Genomic DNA, 16202 nt, shown 5'->3' on the forward strand with positions numbered 1-16202 from the left:
CCATGTTGAGGTCCCGCAGACTGAGAGGTGGAGAGCTGCGGTCTGCAGGAGGAGGAGGAGGAGGTTGGAGGAGCCAGGGGTTCGAGAGGCACCAACGCATCGCTTTCTACTGGGCTTTTTGTTCTATTAAGTTCCGAACATTATCTTATTCCATGGAATTAGGAAATTAACCTCGGGAGATTGGACATCTAAATCTGCTTCTTCGTCGGCAGTCGTGAAGGGATTTTAAAGGTTGTGAAGGACGAGTCCAGTGAATGAAGATCAGTCCATCAGCAGAATGGTCAGTAAATCTCATGTAGGATAAGTAAGCCTGCTCAGTAGGATAACTAAAGCCTGCTCAGTAAACCTCATGTAGGATAACTGAAGCCGGTAAGTAAATCTCATGTAGGATAACTAAAGTAAACCTCATGCAGGATAACTAAAGCCCGGTCAGTAAGCCTCATGTAGGATAACTAAAGCCTGTCAGTAAACCTCATGTAGGATAACTAAGCCTGGTCAGTAGGATAACTAAAACCTGGTCAATTAACCTCTTGTATAACTAAAGCCTCGTCTAAAGCAGAGAAGAGTCATTAAAGACTATAGTAAAAGAGGATTAATCTGCAAAGATCAGCAGGCGCAGAGATCTGTCCTATTATAACCGGGGGCAGTTGGTCTAAACTCTGACTCCAGAGCTGGAGATCAGGGGTCTCATTTATAAGACTGTGCGTGGGATCGTTACTAAAAGTGTACGTACGCCCAAAAGCCAAGGTTTGCGTTCGCCAAAAAATATTTAGACTTATTAAACCCTGCGTACGCACACCTCTAAGCAATCTTTGCTTTATAAATCACAGAGCGAGTGTGCGCAGTGTGCGCAGCTGAATCAGCTTCACGTTCCGCCCTGTACTCGCCCCTTTTTAACCATAAATGGTCAATGCAAATGACCTCATGAATGCGATCTGCATATAAAACAGACTCAGATGCAAGTATTATGTCTTGTCGGAAACAATGGCAGAAGGACTGAGAAAAGCAAAAAAGAATTAAGAAAGAAGTGGTCTGACATAAAGGTACATATTTTTATGTACCAATAAATCGTTATGGTCCCTGAAGACCCTCTCCCTCTGAATCCTGCCATTTGCATGGTCCTCCAGCAGTGCCAGCAGTGCCATATGGTGCAGCATTACGCACGGGGCTCACCGCTGTATAGGGTTAAGGTAATAAGACTGACGAGAACACCTTGGATAATCAGTTTGTAATCACCCACGTAAAAGGTTCTTGAACATAACCCCTTTTTAATGCCTGATTTGTCATGAAAAGCATCAAGAGGAACGGACAATAATATAACGATTGTGATGAGGAGTAGGCCTATGTGGCTTGGTTTTCCACACTTGGGATTTAATTGACATTTGATTATGTGTTTACAGTGTCACATAAAAATATTATGTTATGACACATGTTGGACAGATGCAGTCGCGCCGTCAGTAGACAGTATGGAGTGACGGGATTCAATATAGAGAATTTAGATTTAGAATTTTCATTTCTATTCTAAGGAGATGTTTCTGGAGTTATAACTGAGAAGTAACACAGTTGACTTAAATTATTCTGATTACATAGATTTAACGCATGATACGGGTTGAAATTAAAGTTATGAAGGGCGATGTTAAAACATAATCGTTCTTCTCACTCTACAATTCTTCCGTCTGACTTCAGTTCAACACCACACCGTCTGTGTCGCCAATTCTCCTTTTCCTCCAAACCATGCGTACGCATGGGTCAGAGTTTGCTTAGGGCTGCACACATTCTCCCGTCAAGTTAGTTTTTTATAGATCACAACCTTGGCGTGGAAAGTCACGTACGCCCCTTTCAGCCCCGTTTTGTGCACAACGGTTACAAATGAGACCCCAGGACTCTGCTGAGCAGTTGTTCCGTCCTGCTCCACAGGGTGGCGGAAAGGTGTTGTGGATTGGCGTGGCGGCGGCTGCCATCACCTTCTTTATAATTATCCCGGTGGCAGTTCACCTGAACAGTGAGTCCAATAGAGTCCCCCCCCCCCCCCCTCTCTCACTCTCCTTCTCCCTCACCCACCCTCCCTCTCCCCCTCCCTCAACAACCCCCCCCCCCCCCCCTCTCCCTAGTAGAAGCCGTCTCATGCAAAATGTTTCACTGTATAATAAATTGTGTATCAAGCCCAAACCATTAATTTCCTAATTGTTTTATCCAGGAGCTAATGATGCTAATAAAAGGTCCTACACCCTTGACGACTATTTTAATTCCACCATCAAATGGAAATCCTATAAACTACGATGGATCTCAGGTAAAACTGCTCGTCTTTCATGTTCATAAATAACATTGATGATAAATTCAGTGATATTCATGCTTTTGTCCTCATTGTCTCCAGATAACACTTATCTTCATAAAAGGGAAGGAAATGTGTTCCTCTACAACGTTGAAACCAAGGAGGAGTCTCTGTACCTGAGCAACCTCACGTTTGTAAGCCTCCTCAGTGCATGACCGTAGAACCCGACGTGTTGTAGCCTGATGTATCACCCTGGAGCCTGTGTCTCCACAGGCCAGCGTGGACGCCATAGACTACCTGCTGTCGGGGGATCAGAAGTACGTCAGCCTCGAGAGCAACTATACCAAGGTGAGGATGGCCCCCAACAAACACCCAACACAGCCCTAAACCAACCAGAGTACAGCAGCCCAAAGCAAGGTAATGACTCTTATTCCTGAAACAGCAATGGAGACACTCCTACACTGCCTCCTACTCCATCTTCAGCCGCGAGAGCTTGTGAGTGGACCGCTACTTACCTTAGCCTAGCTACTTACCTTAGCCTAGCTAGCTAATTACTTACCTTAGCTAATTACTTACCTTATCTACGTATTTACCTTACCTACTCACCCACTGTTGGCCACACACTTCAAGACATGTTCTTTACATTACAATCCATTCCTCTCAATTATTCACAGAACATTCCTGACTTTTCCGGATATTCCAGAGAAAGTGCAGTACTTCAGTTGGGCGCCCACCGGGAACGCATACGTGAGGCTAACCCTGACCCTGACCCTAACCCTGACCCTGACCCTAACCCTGACCCTCACCCTGAACCTGACCCTGACCCTCACCCTGACCCTCACCCTAAACCTGACCCTCACCCTCACCCTGACCCTCACCCTCACCCTGACCCTGACCCTCACCCTGACCCTGACCCTGACCCTCACCCTCACCCTGACCCTGACTCTCACCCTCACCCTGACCCTGACCCTCACCCTCACCCTGACCCTGACCCTCACCCTGACCCTGACCCTGACCCTCACCCTGACCCTAACCCTCACCCTCACCCTCACCCTCACCTTAGCCCTCAGCTTAACCCTCACCCTCACCCTCGCCACGGACTTCATGTCACAGTCAGAGTAACATACCATAATAAGCCCTGATGGGATCATCTAGAGAACGATGTGACTCCTGATCACCTTCCTGTTCAGGCTTACATCTCAGACTTCAACATCTACCTGACGGCCACCGTGACCTCTGAACCCGTCCAAGTGACCTTCAACGGGAAGAAGAACGAGATCCTGAACGGAGTCCCCGACTGGGCGTACGAGGGTGAGTCCTGGGCCGCCGGGTGAGAGGGTGAGTGAGTGAGTGAGTGAGTGAGTGAGTGAGTGAGTGAGTGAGTAGGTAAGTCATTGAGTGAGTGAGTGAGTGAGTGAGTGAGTGAGTAGGTGAGTGAGTGAGTAGGTGAGTGAGTGAGTGAGTGAGTGAGTAGGTGAGTGAGTGAGTAGGTGAGTGAGTGAGTGAGTAGGTGAGTGAGTAGGTAAGTGATTGAGTGAGTGAGTGAGTGAGTGAATAGGTGAGTGAGTGAGTGAGTAGGTGAGTGAGTGAGTGAGTAGGTGAGTGAGTAGGTAAGTGATTGAGTGAGTGAGTGAGTGAGTGAGTGAATAGGTGAGTGAGTCAGTGAGTGAGTCAGTGAGTAAGTGAGTAGGTGAGTGAGTGAGTGAGTAGGTGAGTGAGTGAGTGAGTGAGTGAGACAGTGAGTGAGTGAGTGAGTAGGTGAGTGAGTAGGTAAGTGATTGAGTGAGTGAGTGAGTAGGTGAGTGAGTGAGTAGGTGAGTGAGTGAGTGAGTGAGTGAGTAGGTGAGTGAGTGAGTGAATAGGTGAGTGAGTGAGTGAGTCAGTGAGTGAGTGAGTAGGTGAGTGAGTGAGTGAGTCAGTGAGTGAGTTAGTAGATGAGCAAGTGAGTGAGTAGGTGAGAGATTGAGTGAGTCAGTGAGTGAGTGAGTAGGTGAGTGAGTGAGTGAGTCAGTGAGTGAGTTAGTAGATGAGCGAGTGAGTGAGTAGGTGAGAGATTGAGTCAGTTAGTTGGTGTTCATCAGTGTTTCTTGGACCTCCCTGTTTAGAGGAGGTGCTGGCCTCCAACGAGGCTGTGTGGTGGTCGACCTCCTCCCGCTTCCTGGCCTTCCTGCAGATCAACGACAGCCAGGTGCACAGCGTGGAGTTCACCTTCTACGGCTCAGAGCAGTACCCTGTAACCAGAGCTGTCCCCTACCCCAAGGTACGCACACACACACACACACACACACACACACACACACACACACACACACACACACCCGACGCGTGTCCGTCTGTCCCCTGTGTCCGTCCCAGGCCGGCTCCACCCTGCCGCGGGCCCGGCTGCTGGTCGTGGAGGCGGCGGACCCTTCTAGACTCAATGAGGTCGAGCCCCCCGATGCCGTCACCACCGGGTGGGTCTGCTGCTGCATCACAGTACCATAGCCCTGTACTGTCTAACCCCTGTACTGTCTAACCCCTGTACTGTCTAACCCCTCTACTGTCTAACCCCTCTACTGTCTAACCCCTCTACTGTCTAACTCCTGTACTGTCTAACCCCTGTACTGTCTAACCCCTCTTCTGTCCAACCCCTGTACTGTCCAACCCCTCTACTGTCCAACCCCTCTACTGTCTAACCCCTGTACTGTCTAACCCCTGTACTGTCTAACCCCTCTTCTGTCTAACCCCTCTTCTGTCTAACCCCTGTACTGTTTAACCCCTCTACTGTCCAACCCCTCTACTGTCCAACCCCTCTACTGTCCAACCCCTCTACTGTCTAACCCCTCTACTGTCTAACCCTTACTGCTCCTTAATGACCTGTCTTTAGTGTCTCACCCCTACCTGCTCCTTAATGACCTGTCTCTGTACTGTCTAACCCCTACCTGCTCCTTAATGACCTGTCTCTGCACTGTCTAACCCCTACCCAACCTTAATGACCTATCTCTACTGTCTAACCCCTACCTGCTCCCTATTGACCTGTCTCTACTGTCTAACCCCTACCTGCTCCTTAATGACCTGTCTCTGTACTGTCTAACCCCTACCTGCTCCTTAATGACCTGTCTCTGTACTGTCTAACCCCTACCCAACCTTAATGACCTATCTCTACTGTCTAACCCCTACCTGCTCCTTATTGACCTGTCTCTACTGTCTAACCCCTACCTGCTCCTTAATGACCTGTCTCTGTACTGTCTAACCCCTACCTGCTCCTTAATGACCTGTCTCTGTACTGTCTAACCCCTACCTGCTCCCTATTGACCTGTCTCTACTGTCTAACCCCTACCTGCTCCTTAATGACATGTATCTACAAAGAGGACCATGACTGTAAGTCCCTCTGGTTAACCGTCTGTTAACTGACTGCTCACTGATGGGTGATCATAGATTGATCAACCAGCCCCTTCCTGTCCTCTCAGCGATTACTTCCTGAGCTCAGTGACCTGGGTGACGGACGAGCGCGTCGCCGTCCAGTGGCTCAACCGACGGCAGAACCGCGTCCACGTCCAGATCTACGACTCTGAGGGGGGCCGCTGGAGAGAGGGGCAGGTGGGCACAAGTGGGAGGCACCTAATACCAGTAGGGAACCAGTGGGGTTCACTAAATACCAGTGGGGAACCAGAACCAGTGAGGTTTACTAAATACCAGTTGGGAACCAGTGACGTTCACTAAATACCATGAACCAGTGATGTTTATAAAATATCATGACCCATTGATGTTTATTAATATCAGAGGAACCAGTGATATTTATTAAATATCATGAACCAGTGATGCGTATTAAATATTGAGTGTCCGTTCTAAAAGCTTGCTGTGTTTTTTCCAGAGCTTCGTCCAGACCAGCGGGACGGGCTGGGTGGGCCATGTGAGTGTTGCTGGTCTCTGACCTTATCTCAGCGTTCTGGTTCCTTCAGGGTGAGCGTTAACTCGTCTGCTCCTCCTCAGTACTCCCCGCTCCCCCTGTTCTTTGCGGCGGACAACATTAGTTTCTACAAAGTGATGAGCGACTCGCTGGGCTACAAACACATCCATCATGTCAGAGACGTGAGTACGCAGCCTGATGGAAACAGTGTGCTGCGTTGGGGCGTTGGTGTGTTGGTGCGTTGGTGTGCGTTGGCGTGCATCGGTGTGTTCGTGCGTTGGTGTTTGTTGCCGTGCGTTGGTGTTTGTTGGCGTGCGTTGGCGTGCGTTGGCGTGCGTTGGCGTGCGCGCCTCACCAGTACTCTCTCTTCAGGGCGTTGCTGTCCCAGTCACTTCAGGCCAATGGGAGGTCATCTACATAACCAAACTCACCACAGACGCCATGTTCGTAGAATCACTGATTACAAAACAATTGTTATTTAGTATTTTGATGCTCTTAATGTGTTAATCCTTTAAAAAAATGAAATCTTTCACAGATATTATATAAGTAACGAACACAACGCACCAGGGGTGAGAAATGTTTATAGGTAAGTCTTTATTTATCTGCATTGTTATTCTTTATCTTATTCATTATTTGTAATATTTTTTATATTATCCGCATCCTCCTGAATGTGAACACATAGTTTCAAACCTGAGGATGTGTTACCATATAGATCATAGACGAGGATATACCTGACTGTGTGCTGGTGTCTCTCTGACTACGTGCTGCTGGTGTCTCCCTGACTGTGTGCTGGTGTCTCCCTGACTGCGTGCTGCTGGTGTCTCCCTGACTGTGTGCTGGTGTCTCCCTGACTGTGTGCTGGTGTCTCCCTGACTGCGTGCTGGTGTCTCCCTGACTGTGTGCTGGTGTCTCCCTGACTGCGTGCTGGTGTCTCCCTAACTGCGTGCTGGTGTCTCCCTGACTGTGTGCTGGTGTCTCCCTGACTGCGTGCTGGTGTCTCTTTGACTGTGCGCTGGTGTCTCCCTGACTGCGTGTTGGTGTCTCCCTGACTGCGTGTTAGTGTCTCCCTGACTGTGTGCTGGTGTCTCCCTGACTGCGTGCTGGTGTCTCTCTGACTGTGTGCTGCTGGTGTCTCTCTGACTACGTGCTGCTGGTGTCTCCCTGACTGCGTGCTGCTGGTGTCTCTCTGACTGCGTGCTGGTGTCTCTCTGACTGCGTACTGGTGTCTCTCTGACTGTGTGCTGGTGTCTCTCTGACTGCGTACTGGTGTCTCTCTGACTGCGTGCTGCTGGTGTCTCTCTGACTGCGTGCTGGTGTCTCCCTGACTGCGTGCTGCTGGTGTCTCCCTGACTGCATGCTGGTGTCTCCCTGACTGCGTGCTGGTGTCTCCCTGACTGCGTGCTGCTGGTGTCTCTCTGACTATGTGCTGCTGGTGTCTCCCTGACTGTGTGCTGCTGATGTCTCTCTGACTGTGTGCTGCTGGTGTCTCCCTGACTGCGTGCTGCTGGTGTCTCTCTGACTGCGTGCTGCTGGTGTCTCTCTGACTGCGTGCTGGTGTCTCTCTGACTGCGTGCTGGTGTCTCTCTGACTGCGTGCTGGTGTCTCTCTGACTGTGTGCTGCTGGTGTCTCTCTGACTGCGTGCTGGTGTCTCTCTGACTGTGTGCTGCTGGTGTCTCCAGGCTGGGCATCGGGAGCAGCGTGGCCCCGCCCCACTGTCTGAGCTGCGACGTGAGGAGGGACCGGTGTCAGTACAGCTTAGCCTACATGAGCGCCAACGCCTCCTACTGCCGCATGGACTGCTACGGTCAGTCCCCTCCACCGCCCTCATCACGCATGACTCGCTACACAACTCACTACACAACTCCACACCAACCCACAACACAACTCACTACACAACACAACATGACCCACAACACTCTACTCTCTATACGGCATTTCACAATCTTTTTTCTTAACAATAGGCGTCTAGATACTTCCGGGTGGCAGAACGCGAGTGGCTTCCACTGCCCTGACCCAGCCGGCTACTGTCAACATAGTCACTCAGTTAAAAACATTGTTGTTGACCTGAAGTTGAAACAATGATGAAAATGATATTAATGTAGTATTTATTAATATATATATACATATATATATATATATATATATATATTAATTAGACATCCCGTAGCACCCTGCAAGAAGAAAATCATTCACTAAAACCAATTACTCTGTTTTCTGGATCGCTCAGCCCTGGTCAAATGAGATGGAAGGGTTTGTTTACTAGTTGGGCCATCGGAGAACACTTCAGCTCTGCCACCCGGAAGAACGTGTATTATTACTGTGACATCATGGTGAATTGACGTATACAACACATTTCCACATGACACCACAACACAACTCACTAAACAACACACTTCACACCACCAACACATGTCCTGATGAACTGGTACTTGTGGACATGGTGTGTGGGTTCTAAGCCTGTTTGAGGCGTGGTCTGAGTCGTGGTTCTAAGCCTGTTTGAGGCGTGGTGTGAGTAGTGGTTCTAAGCCTGTTTGAGTGTATTTCCAGATGTGTCTTCTTTCCAGGCCCGGGGCTGCCCATCTTCACCCTGAGGGACAACAGAGGAGCCGGAGAAGGTAGGTCCTGGAGAAGGTAGATCCTGGGGGAGGTAGATCCTTGAGAAGGTAGATCCTGGGGGCGTAAGATCCTGGGGGAGGTAGATCCTGGAGAAGGTAGATCCTGGGGGAGGTAGATCCTGGAGAAGGTAGATCCTGGGGGAGGGAGATCCTGGAGAAGGTAGATCCTGGGGGAGGGAGATCCTGGGGGAGGTAGATCCTGGAGAAGGTAGATCCTGGGGGAGGTAGATCCTGGGGGAGGAAGATCCTGGGGGAGGTAGATCCTGGAGAAGGTAGGTCCTGCTGTCAGGACAAAACTCAGCTGGGTGAACCAGCCTGATATCAGACGCCTCTTATTGGACAAAAGTTCATTAACTACTAGCTCGGTGTGATAATCTTTAGTTTGGTAAGCCACTGTTGCAGCGTGGTCTCCTCATTTATAGCAGCTCTAATGGTCCTGAGAAGGTCCCTTCCTTCCCCTCCAGCGCTGTGGTGTCTACTGTCTGTTTCATAGGTAATGGGGACTTGCTCTTCTAGATATCGAGGCACCAACCTTCATCGATGTACTTTAAGATAGGCTCTCTATGATTTTAATATGTTCCCGTATAGAGCTGAAGGTTCTGGAGGACAACTCAGAGATCCAGAGCCTTCTGGATCAGTTCCACCTGCCCACTGTGAGGCGAGGCACACTGAAGATCGCAGGGTTTGGTGAGAGAGTCGACAATTTTCACGGAACTGAGCTTGAATTGTTCCCATATGAATCACCAGATGGACGTTTGTATTCACCCCTCCAGATCTGTGGTATCAGATGTTGCTGCCGCCAAACTTCAAGAAGTCCCAGAAGTATCCTCTTCTTATCGACGTGTAAGAAACGCCATCAGCACAGTGCAATCAAACATCTGCCAGCCCAGTCAAAGGGCTTCCTCATAACATGAGAAAGTTATTCCTATAAAGACTATCTAATGAGCAGGCTCATAGAGCAGGCTGATAGGGCAGGGGTCAAAGAGCAGGCTGATAGAGCAGGGGTCAAAGAGCAGGGGTCATTGAGCAGGGGTCAAAGAGCAGGGGTCATAGAGCAAGGGTCACAGAGCAAGGGTCACAGAGCAGGGGTCAAAGAGCAGGGGTCAAAGAGCAGGCTGGTAGAGCAGGGGTCAAAGAGCAGGGGTCAAAGAGCAGGCTGATAGAGCAGGGATCATAGAGCAGGGGTCAAAGAGCAGGGGTCATAGAGCAGGAGTCATAGAGCAGGGGTCAAAGGGCAGGGGTCGTAGAGCAGGGGTCATAGAGCAGTATAAACCTCCGAACACGAGGTCAACCAAGGAGGAAACCTTGCTCCTTACTGGTTGGTCCTGCAGGTACGGAGGCCCCTGCAGTCAAAAGGTGGACTATGGTTTCCGGCTGAACTGGGGCACCTACCTGGCCAGTACCGAGGGCATCATAGTGGCCAGCTTCGATGGGAGGGGAAGTGGATATCAAGGAGACCACATCATGCACTCCATCTACAAGCGGCTCGGCACCTACGAAGTTGAGGACCAGATGACCGCCGTCAGGTGACTACAACACGGAGGGGAAACCCAGCACCTCTCAGTTAGTATCATCAGCCACACCAAACCCTAACCCTAACACTAACCCAGCACCTCTCAGCTAGTATCATCAGCCTAACCCTAACCCTAACAATAACCCTAACCCTGAGCTAACCCTAGAGCTTTAAAGGCCTTTGGTTTACAGTCTTTATTCAACCATTTAAGATCAGATACTTTATGCACTAGTGTTTCATCTCTTGTTTTCTGCTCTCAGGCATTTCATTGATTTGGGTTTCATTGACAAAGAGAGGATTGCTATTTGGGGCTGGGTGAGTTTCATTCAATCCTTTTATCATGTTCCAGTGCACTATAAATCATTATGATGGGTGTTCTTTAGCATAGTGAGCGTTCTTTAGCATAGTGAGCGTTCTTTAGAATAGTGAGTGTTCTTTAGCGTAGAGACCGTTCTTTAGAAAAGTGAGCGTTCTTTGGCATTATGAGCATGCTTTAGCATAGGGAGTGTTCTTCAGCACAGCGAGCCCTCTTTAGCACAGCGAGCATTCTTTAGCATAATGAACGTTCTTTAGCGTAGTGAGAGTAGCATAATGAGCGTTCTTTAGCATAGTGAGAATAGCATAATGAGGTTCTTTAGCGTAGTGAGAGTAGCATAATGAGGTTCTTTAGCACAGCGAGCCCTCTTTAGCACAGCGAGCATTCTTAGCATAATGAACGTTCTTTAGCATAGTGAGAGTAGCATAATGAGCGTTCTTTAGCATGATGAGCGTTCTTTGGCGTAGTGAATGTTCTATAGCATAGTGAGCCTTCTGAAGCATAATGACCATTCTTTAGCGTAGCAAGCGTTCTTTAGCATAATGAGGTTCTTTAGCGTAGTGAGAGAAGCATAATGAGGTGCTTTAGCATAGTGGGTGTAGCATAATGAGGTTCTTTAACGTAGTGAGAATAGCATAACAAGGTTCTTTAGCGTAGTGAGAGTAGCATAATGAGGTTCTTTAGCATAGTGAGAATAGCATAATGAGGTTCTTTAGCATAGTGAGAGTAGCATAATGAGGTTCTTTAGCATGATGAGCATTCTTTAGCGTAGTGAGCGTTCTTTAGCATAATGAGGTTCTTCAGCGTAGTGAGAGAAGCATAATGAGGTGCTTTAGCATAATGAGGTTCTTTATCGTAGTGAGAATAGCATAATGAGGTTCTTTAGCGTAGTGAGAGTAGCATAAAGAGCGTTCTTTAGCATAATGAGGTTCTTTAGCGTAGTGAGAGTAGCATAATGAGGTTCTTTAGCATGGTGAGAATAGCATAATGAGGTTCTTTAGCGTAGTGAGAGTAGCATAAAGAGTGTTCTTTAGCATAATGAGGTTCTTTAGCGTAGGGAGCGTTCTTTAGCATAATGAGGTTCTTTAGCATAATGAGGTTCTTTAGCATAATGAGGTTCTTTAGCACAGTGAGCGTTCTTTAGCATAATGAGGTTCTTTAGCATAATGAGGTTCTTTAGCACAGTGAGCGTTCTTTAGCATAATGAGGTTCTTTAGCATAGTGAGCGTTCTTTAGCACAGTGAGAATAGCATAATGAGGTTCTTTAGCGTAGTGAGAGTAGCATAATGAGGTTCTTTAGCATAGTGAGAATAGCATAATGAGGTTCTTTAGCGTAGTGAGAGTAGCATAATGAGGTTCTTTAGCATAGTGAGCGTTCTTTAGCACAGTGAGCGTTCTTTAGCATAATGAGCGTTCTTTAGCATAGTGAGCGTTCTTTAGCACAGTGAGCGTTCTTTAGCATAAACAGCGTTCTTTAGCATAATGAGCGTTCTTTAGCATAGTGAGCGTTCTTTAGCATAGTGAGCGTTCTTTAGCATTGTGAGAGTAGCATCAGCCCACTGAGCAGGTGGAAGGTTTCATTCCCCTCGTGTTGCTGCCAGTCTTATGGCGGTTATGTGGCCTCCATGGCGCTGGGGGCTGGAAGCGGACTCTTCAAGTGTGGAGTCGCCGTGGCTCCAGTGGCCAAGTGGGAGTATTATGGTATGTAACACATTCCTGCCTCCTCCTCCTTCAGCTCCAACCCCCCATCCTTCCATTATACTTTACAACGTGAACAACATGAAGCTTCAGGTTTTATGAGGTATTAGTTTTTGTTGAGGCGTTTTGGTGATTCGTATTTGAATGAGTTTGTTTTGTAGATGCAGTATATACTGAGCGCTACATGGGCACGCCCGTAGACAACGTGGATGCGTACCAGGTGAGGACCACTAAGAAAAACGTCTGGTACAACGTCAGACAATCATCAACATCAATATACTGAATCGTATAAATAGGAGAGAGAAGATAAATTACAAATACCAGCGTTTTTATATTACATTGACTGATATCTCTTCTATCTTCTGTTGATAGAATTCCACTGTGACAAGAAGAGCAAATAACTTCAAGAACGTGGATTATCTACTGGTCCATGGAACAGCTGATGGTAGGACCATGAGCGCATTTACTAGTAATCTACTGGTCCATTTTAGGACCATGAGAACATTTACCATTTATCAACTGGTCCATGGAACAGCTGATGGTATGATACTAGTGTTTGTATAGAACACCTAGTCAGACTAGTCTTGTCGTAGAGCACACTGTGAGATACTAGTGCTGGTATCTCCCCAGTCCAAGGTGAGATCATTTAAGGCGTTCAGCAAAATAAGATGTACTCACAGAAAGTGATGAAGGAGGCAGATGCTACGGAACTTCAGTGCCTGGAACTTCAGTACCTGGAACATTAAGTAGAACATTAAGTAGAACATTAAGTACATGGAACATTAACTACCTAAAGTCTCTTTCCTGTAGATAATATGAGTGCTAACATGTCTTGTTCCTGTAGATAATGTGAGTGCTAACATGTCTCGTCCCTGTAGATAATGTATGTCTTGTCCCTGTAGATAATGTATGTCTCGTCCCTGTAGATAATGTATGTCTCGTCCCTGTAGATAATGTATGTCTCGTCCCTGTAGATAATGTATGTCTCGTCCCTGTAGATAATGTATGTCTCGTCCCTGTAGATAATGTCCACTTCCAACAAGCAGCCCAGATATCTAAAGCGCTGGTGGAGGAGCAGGTGGACTTTGAGGCGATGGTAAATATTGACTCCTGCTCGGCTCTCTGTGTTGATGAATGAACGCTTTAACCGGATCTCGTCACACTCTGACGCTCCGGCAGCCAGCGGTTTGCAACGGTCGGATAGGCATCCTATTGCCATGTTGGGTGTCCTTTATATATATATATAATACCTATATCTCAAAGGAGTGCTCTACAGAGCTTTGAGAATAACATTGAGTTGAATGATCAAGGACATCGGGAAACAGTACAATATTAACAACAAACAAACCGTATAATAAACATTTCTTTAGTGGGCAGTTAAGTGGATTCTAGATAACAGCTTAAAATGGAACAGAGTAGTTTAGAGTTGTGATGTTCTAATCTAAATAGTGATATAAATAAAATAAAGGCTCCTAAAGTAATTACATTTCTATTAAATATTATTACAGAGAGGTCAATTAACATCCTACATTTAGGTGAATGTCTGATTAAACGTTTTCAGTTGAATGGGAACAAATCCTGGATGGGTTTGGTTCCAACTGAAGTACGACCTGTCCCTTGGCCTGGGTCTTAGGAGAGATTGGGACCACATTGAATATTATATATTATATATTGCATAGAGTCCTGATGGCGGCTGACATGTTGGATCTGTTTCAGTGGTACGCAGACATGGACCACGGCCTGGGCGGCTCCGCCACCCAACACGTCTACACGCACATCAGCCGCTTCCTGCACAAGTGTCTGGTCCGCCCCCAATAGGGCCAGCTTCCTGAACAGGATTCTGGTCCGCCCCCAATAGGGCCAGCTTCCTGAACAGGAGTCTGGTCCGCCCCCGACAGGGCCAGCTTCCTGAACAGGAGTCTGGTCCGCCCCTCGATAGGGCCAGCTTCCTGAACAGGATTCTGGTCCGCCCCGGAGTCTGGTCCGTCCCCGATAGGGCCAGCTTCCTGAACAGGAGTCTGGTCCGCCCCCGATAGGGCCAGCTTCCTGAACAGGAGTCTGGTCCGCCCCCGATAGGGCCAGCTTCCTGAACAGGAGTCTGGTCCGCCCCCGATAGGGCCAGCTTCCTGAACAGGAGTCTGGTCCGCCCCCGATAGGGCCAGCTTCCTGAACAGGAGTCTGGTCCGCCCCCAACAGGGCCAGCTTCCTGAACAGGAGTCTGGTCCGCCCCCAATAGGGCCATGTTCCTGAACAGGAGTCTGGTCCGCCCCCAATAGGGCCAGCTTCCTGAACAGGATTCTGGTCCGCCCCCAACAGGGCCAGCTTCCTGAACAGGAGTCTGGTCCGCCCCCAACAGGGCCAGCTTCCTGAACAGGAGTCTGGTCCGCCCCCAATAGGGCCAGCTTCCTGAACAGGAGTCTGGTCCGCCCCCAACAGGGCCAGCTTCCTGAACAGGAGTCTGGTCCGCCCCCAATAGGGCCAGCTTCCTGAACAGGAGTCTGGTCCGCCCCCAACAGGGCCAGCTTCCTGAACAGGAGTCTGCTGACGCAATGCATCCTGGGTCCATGCTTCTGCTTTTCGGATATTGTTCATGTTGTATTAATGTATATTTTGAAGCCGTACGTATGACTATGTGTTTGGATTCACTCTGTAGGGACAAAATGTGAGCTTATGTAATCTAAAGGTGTGATATTGGAGCCACTGTGTTTATAAAAGTGTTTTATATCCTACAAAAAGCTGGTGAACAAGTCAATGAAACGATGAAACTCTTTTTAATGTTCTCGTGTGATGTACCTGTTACCTTGATAAAATTAAAGATCAGCTGAATAAAAGTCATCCTAAGTTCTGTGTAAAATAACACCTCTGAATACTTTTAGTCTGAAATACCTCGGTAAAGTAAGAAAAACATTATGAAGGACCAGTTAAGTACCGGGTAAATAGTTAAAAGAAAAAAAACGGTTTGATAGTGTGATAGACAGATGAACACAGCAAATCCCAAAATAAGTCAAATATAGAAGTAGGGAAACATATAGAAACCTAAGTAAGGACAAAAAGGTTTATAAGTCCTGATGGAGCGGTAATAAGTGGAGGGGCTCTGGGTTCCATTCCCGATGTCAGCAGCGCAGGTACCTCCATCAGGAGGCCTATACCTACCTGCTCCATCAGGATGCCTTCTCCATCAGGAGGCCTATACCTACCTGCTCCATCAGGAGGCCTATACCTACCTGCTCCATCAGGAGGCCTGCTCCATCCGGAGGCCTATACCTACCTGCTCCATCAGGAGGCCTGCTCCATCAGGAGGCCTTCTCCATCAGGAGGCCTATACCTACCTGCTCCATCAGGAGGCCTGCTCCACCAGGAGGCCTATACCTACCTGCTCCATCAGGAGGCCTGCTCCATCAGGAGGCCTATACCTACCTGCTCCATCAGGAGGCCTGCTCCATCAGGAGGCCTGCTCCATCAGTGGGCCTGCTCCATCAGGAGGCCCTCCCTACCTGCTCCATCAGGAGGCCTGCTCCATCAGGAGGCCCTCCCTACCTGCTCCATCAGGAGGCCCTCCCTACCTGCTCCATCAGGAGGCCCTCCCTACCTGTTCCATCAGGAGGCCTGCTCCATCAGGAGGCCCTCCCTACCTACTCCATCAGGAGGCCTGCTCCATCAGGAGGCCCTCCCTACCTGCTCCATCAGGAGGCCCTCCCTACCTACGACTTCATGATAGAGCATCTGAAACATAACTAACAAGTAGATAAGCACATAATGAGGATATAGCTGCATATTGCTCTGTTAAATGGGTTCCGGCCGCTGAGTGGTGTGATGACCTCCATGTGTCGCTGCGATGGGTTCACGGTGTTTACCTGGTTTCCAGGCGAGAGGCTCCTTCAAGCTGATGTTTGGTTAA

General features: G+C 48.4%; 1 protein-coding gene across 1 annotated transcript; it reads left to right on the plus strand.

The window, feature by feature from the left end:
- The first annotated feature begins 39 nt into the window (after positions 1 to 39).
- fap (fibroblast activation protein, alpha) lies at positions 40 to 15139 on the plus strand. The gene is made up of 26 exons (XM_060039177.1): positions 40 to 280; positions 1918 to 2002; positions 2198 to 2290; positions 2375 to 2466; positions 2546 to 2620; positions 2715 to 2767; positions 2947 to 3019; positions 3463 to 3583; positions 4378 to 4532; positions 4628 to 4725; positions 5722 to 5851; positions 6126 to 6164; positions 6245 to 6343; positions 6534 to 6604; positions 6697 to 6747; positions 7842 to 7966; positions 8727 to 8777; positions 9366 to 9464; positions 9551 to 9620; positions 10109 to 10303; positions 10551 to 10605; positions 12208 to 12307; positions 12466 to 12524; positions 12677 to 12749; positions 13327 to 13400; positions 14021 to 15139. The coding sequence occupies exons 1-26, from the start codon at positions 278 to 280 to the stop codon at positions 14120 to 14122; spliced, it is 2241 nt and encodes a 746-aa protein (XP_059895160.1). The 5' UTR covers positions 40 to 277; the 3' UTR covers positions 14123 to 15139.
- Positions 15140 to 16202: the final 1063 nt, after the last annotated feature.

The sequence above is a fragment of the Gadus macrocephalus genome, chromosome 20 (genome assembly GCF_031168955.1).
Source record: "Gadus macrocephalus chromosome 20, ASM3116895v1".
NCBI classification, from domain to species: domain Eukaryota; kingdom Metazoa; phylum Chordata; class Actinopteri; order Gadiformes; family Gadidae; genus Gadus; species Gadus macrocephalus.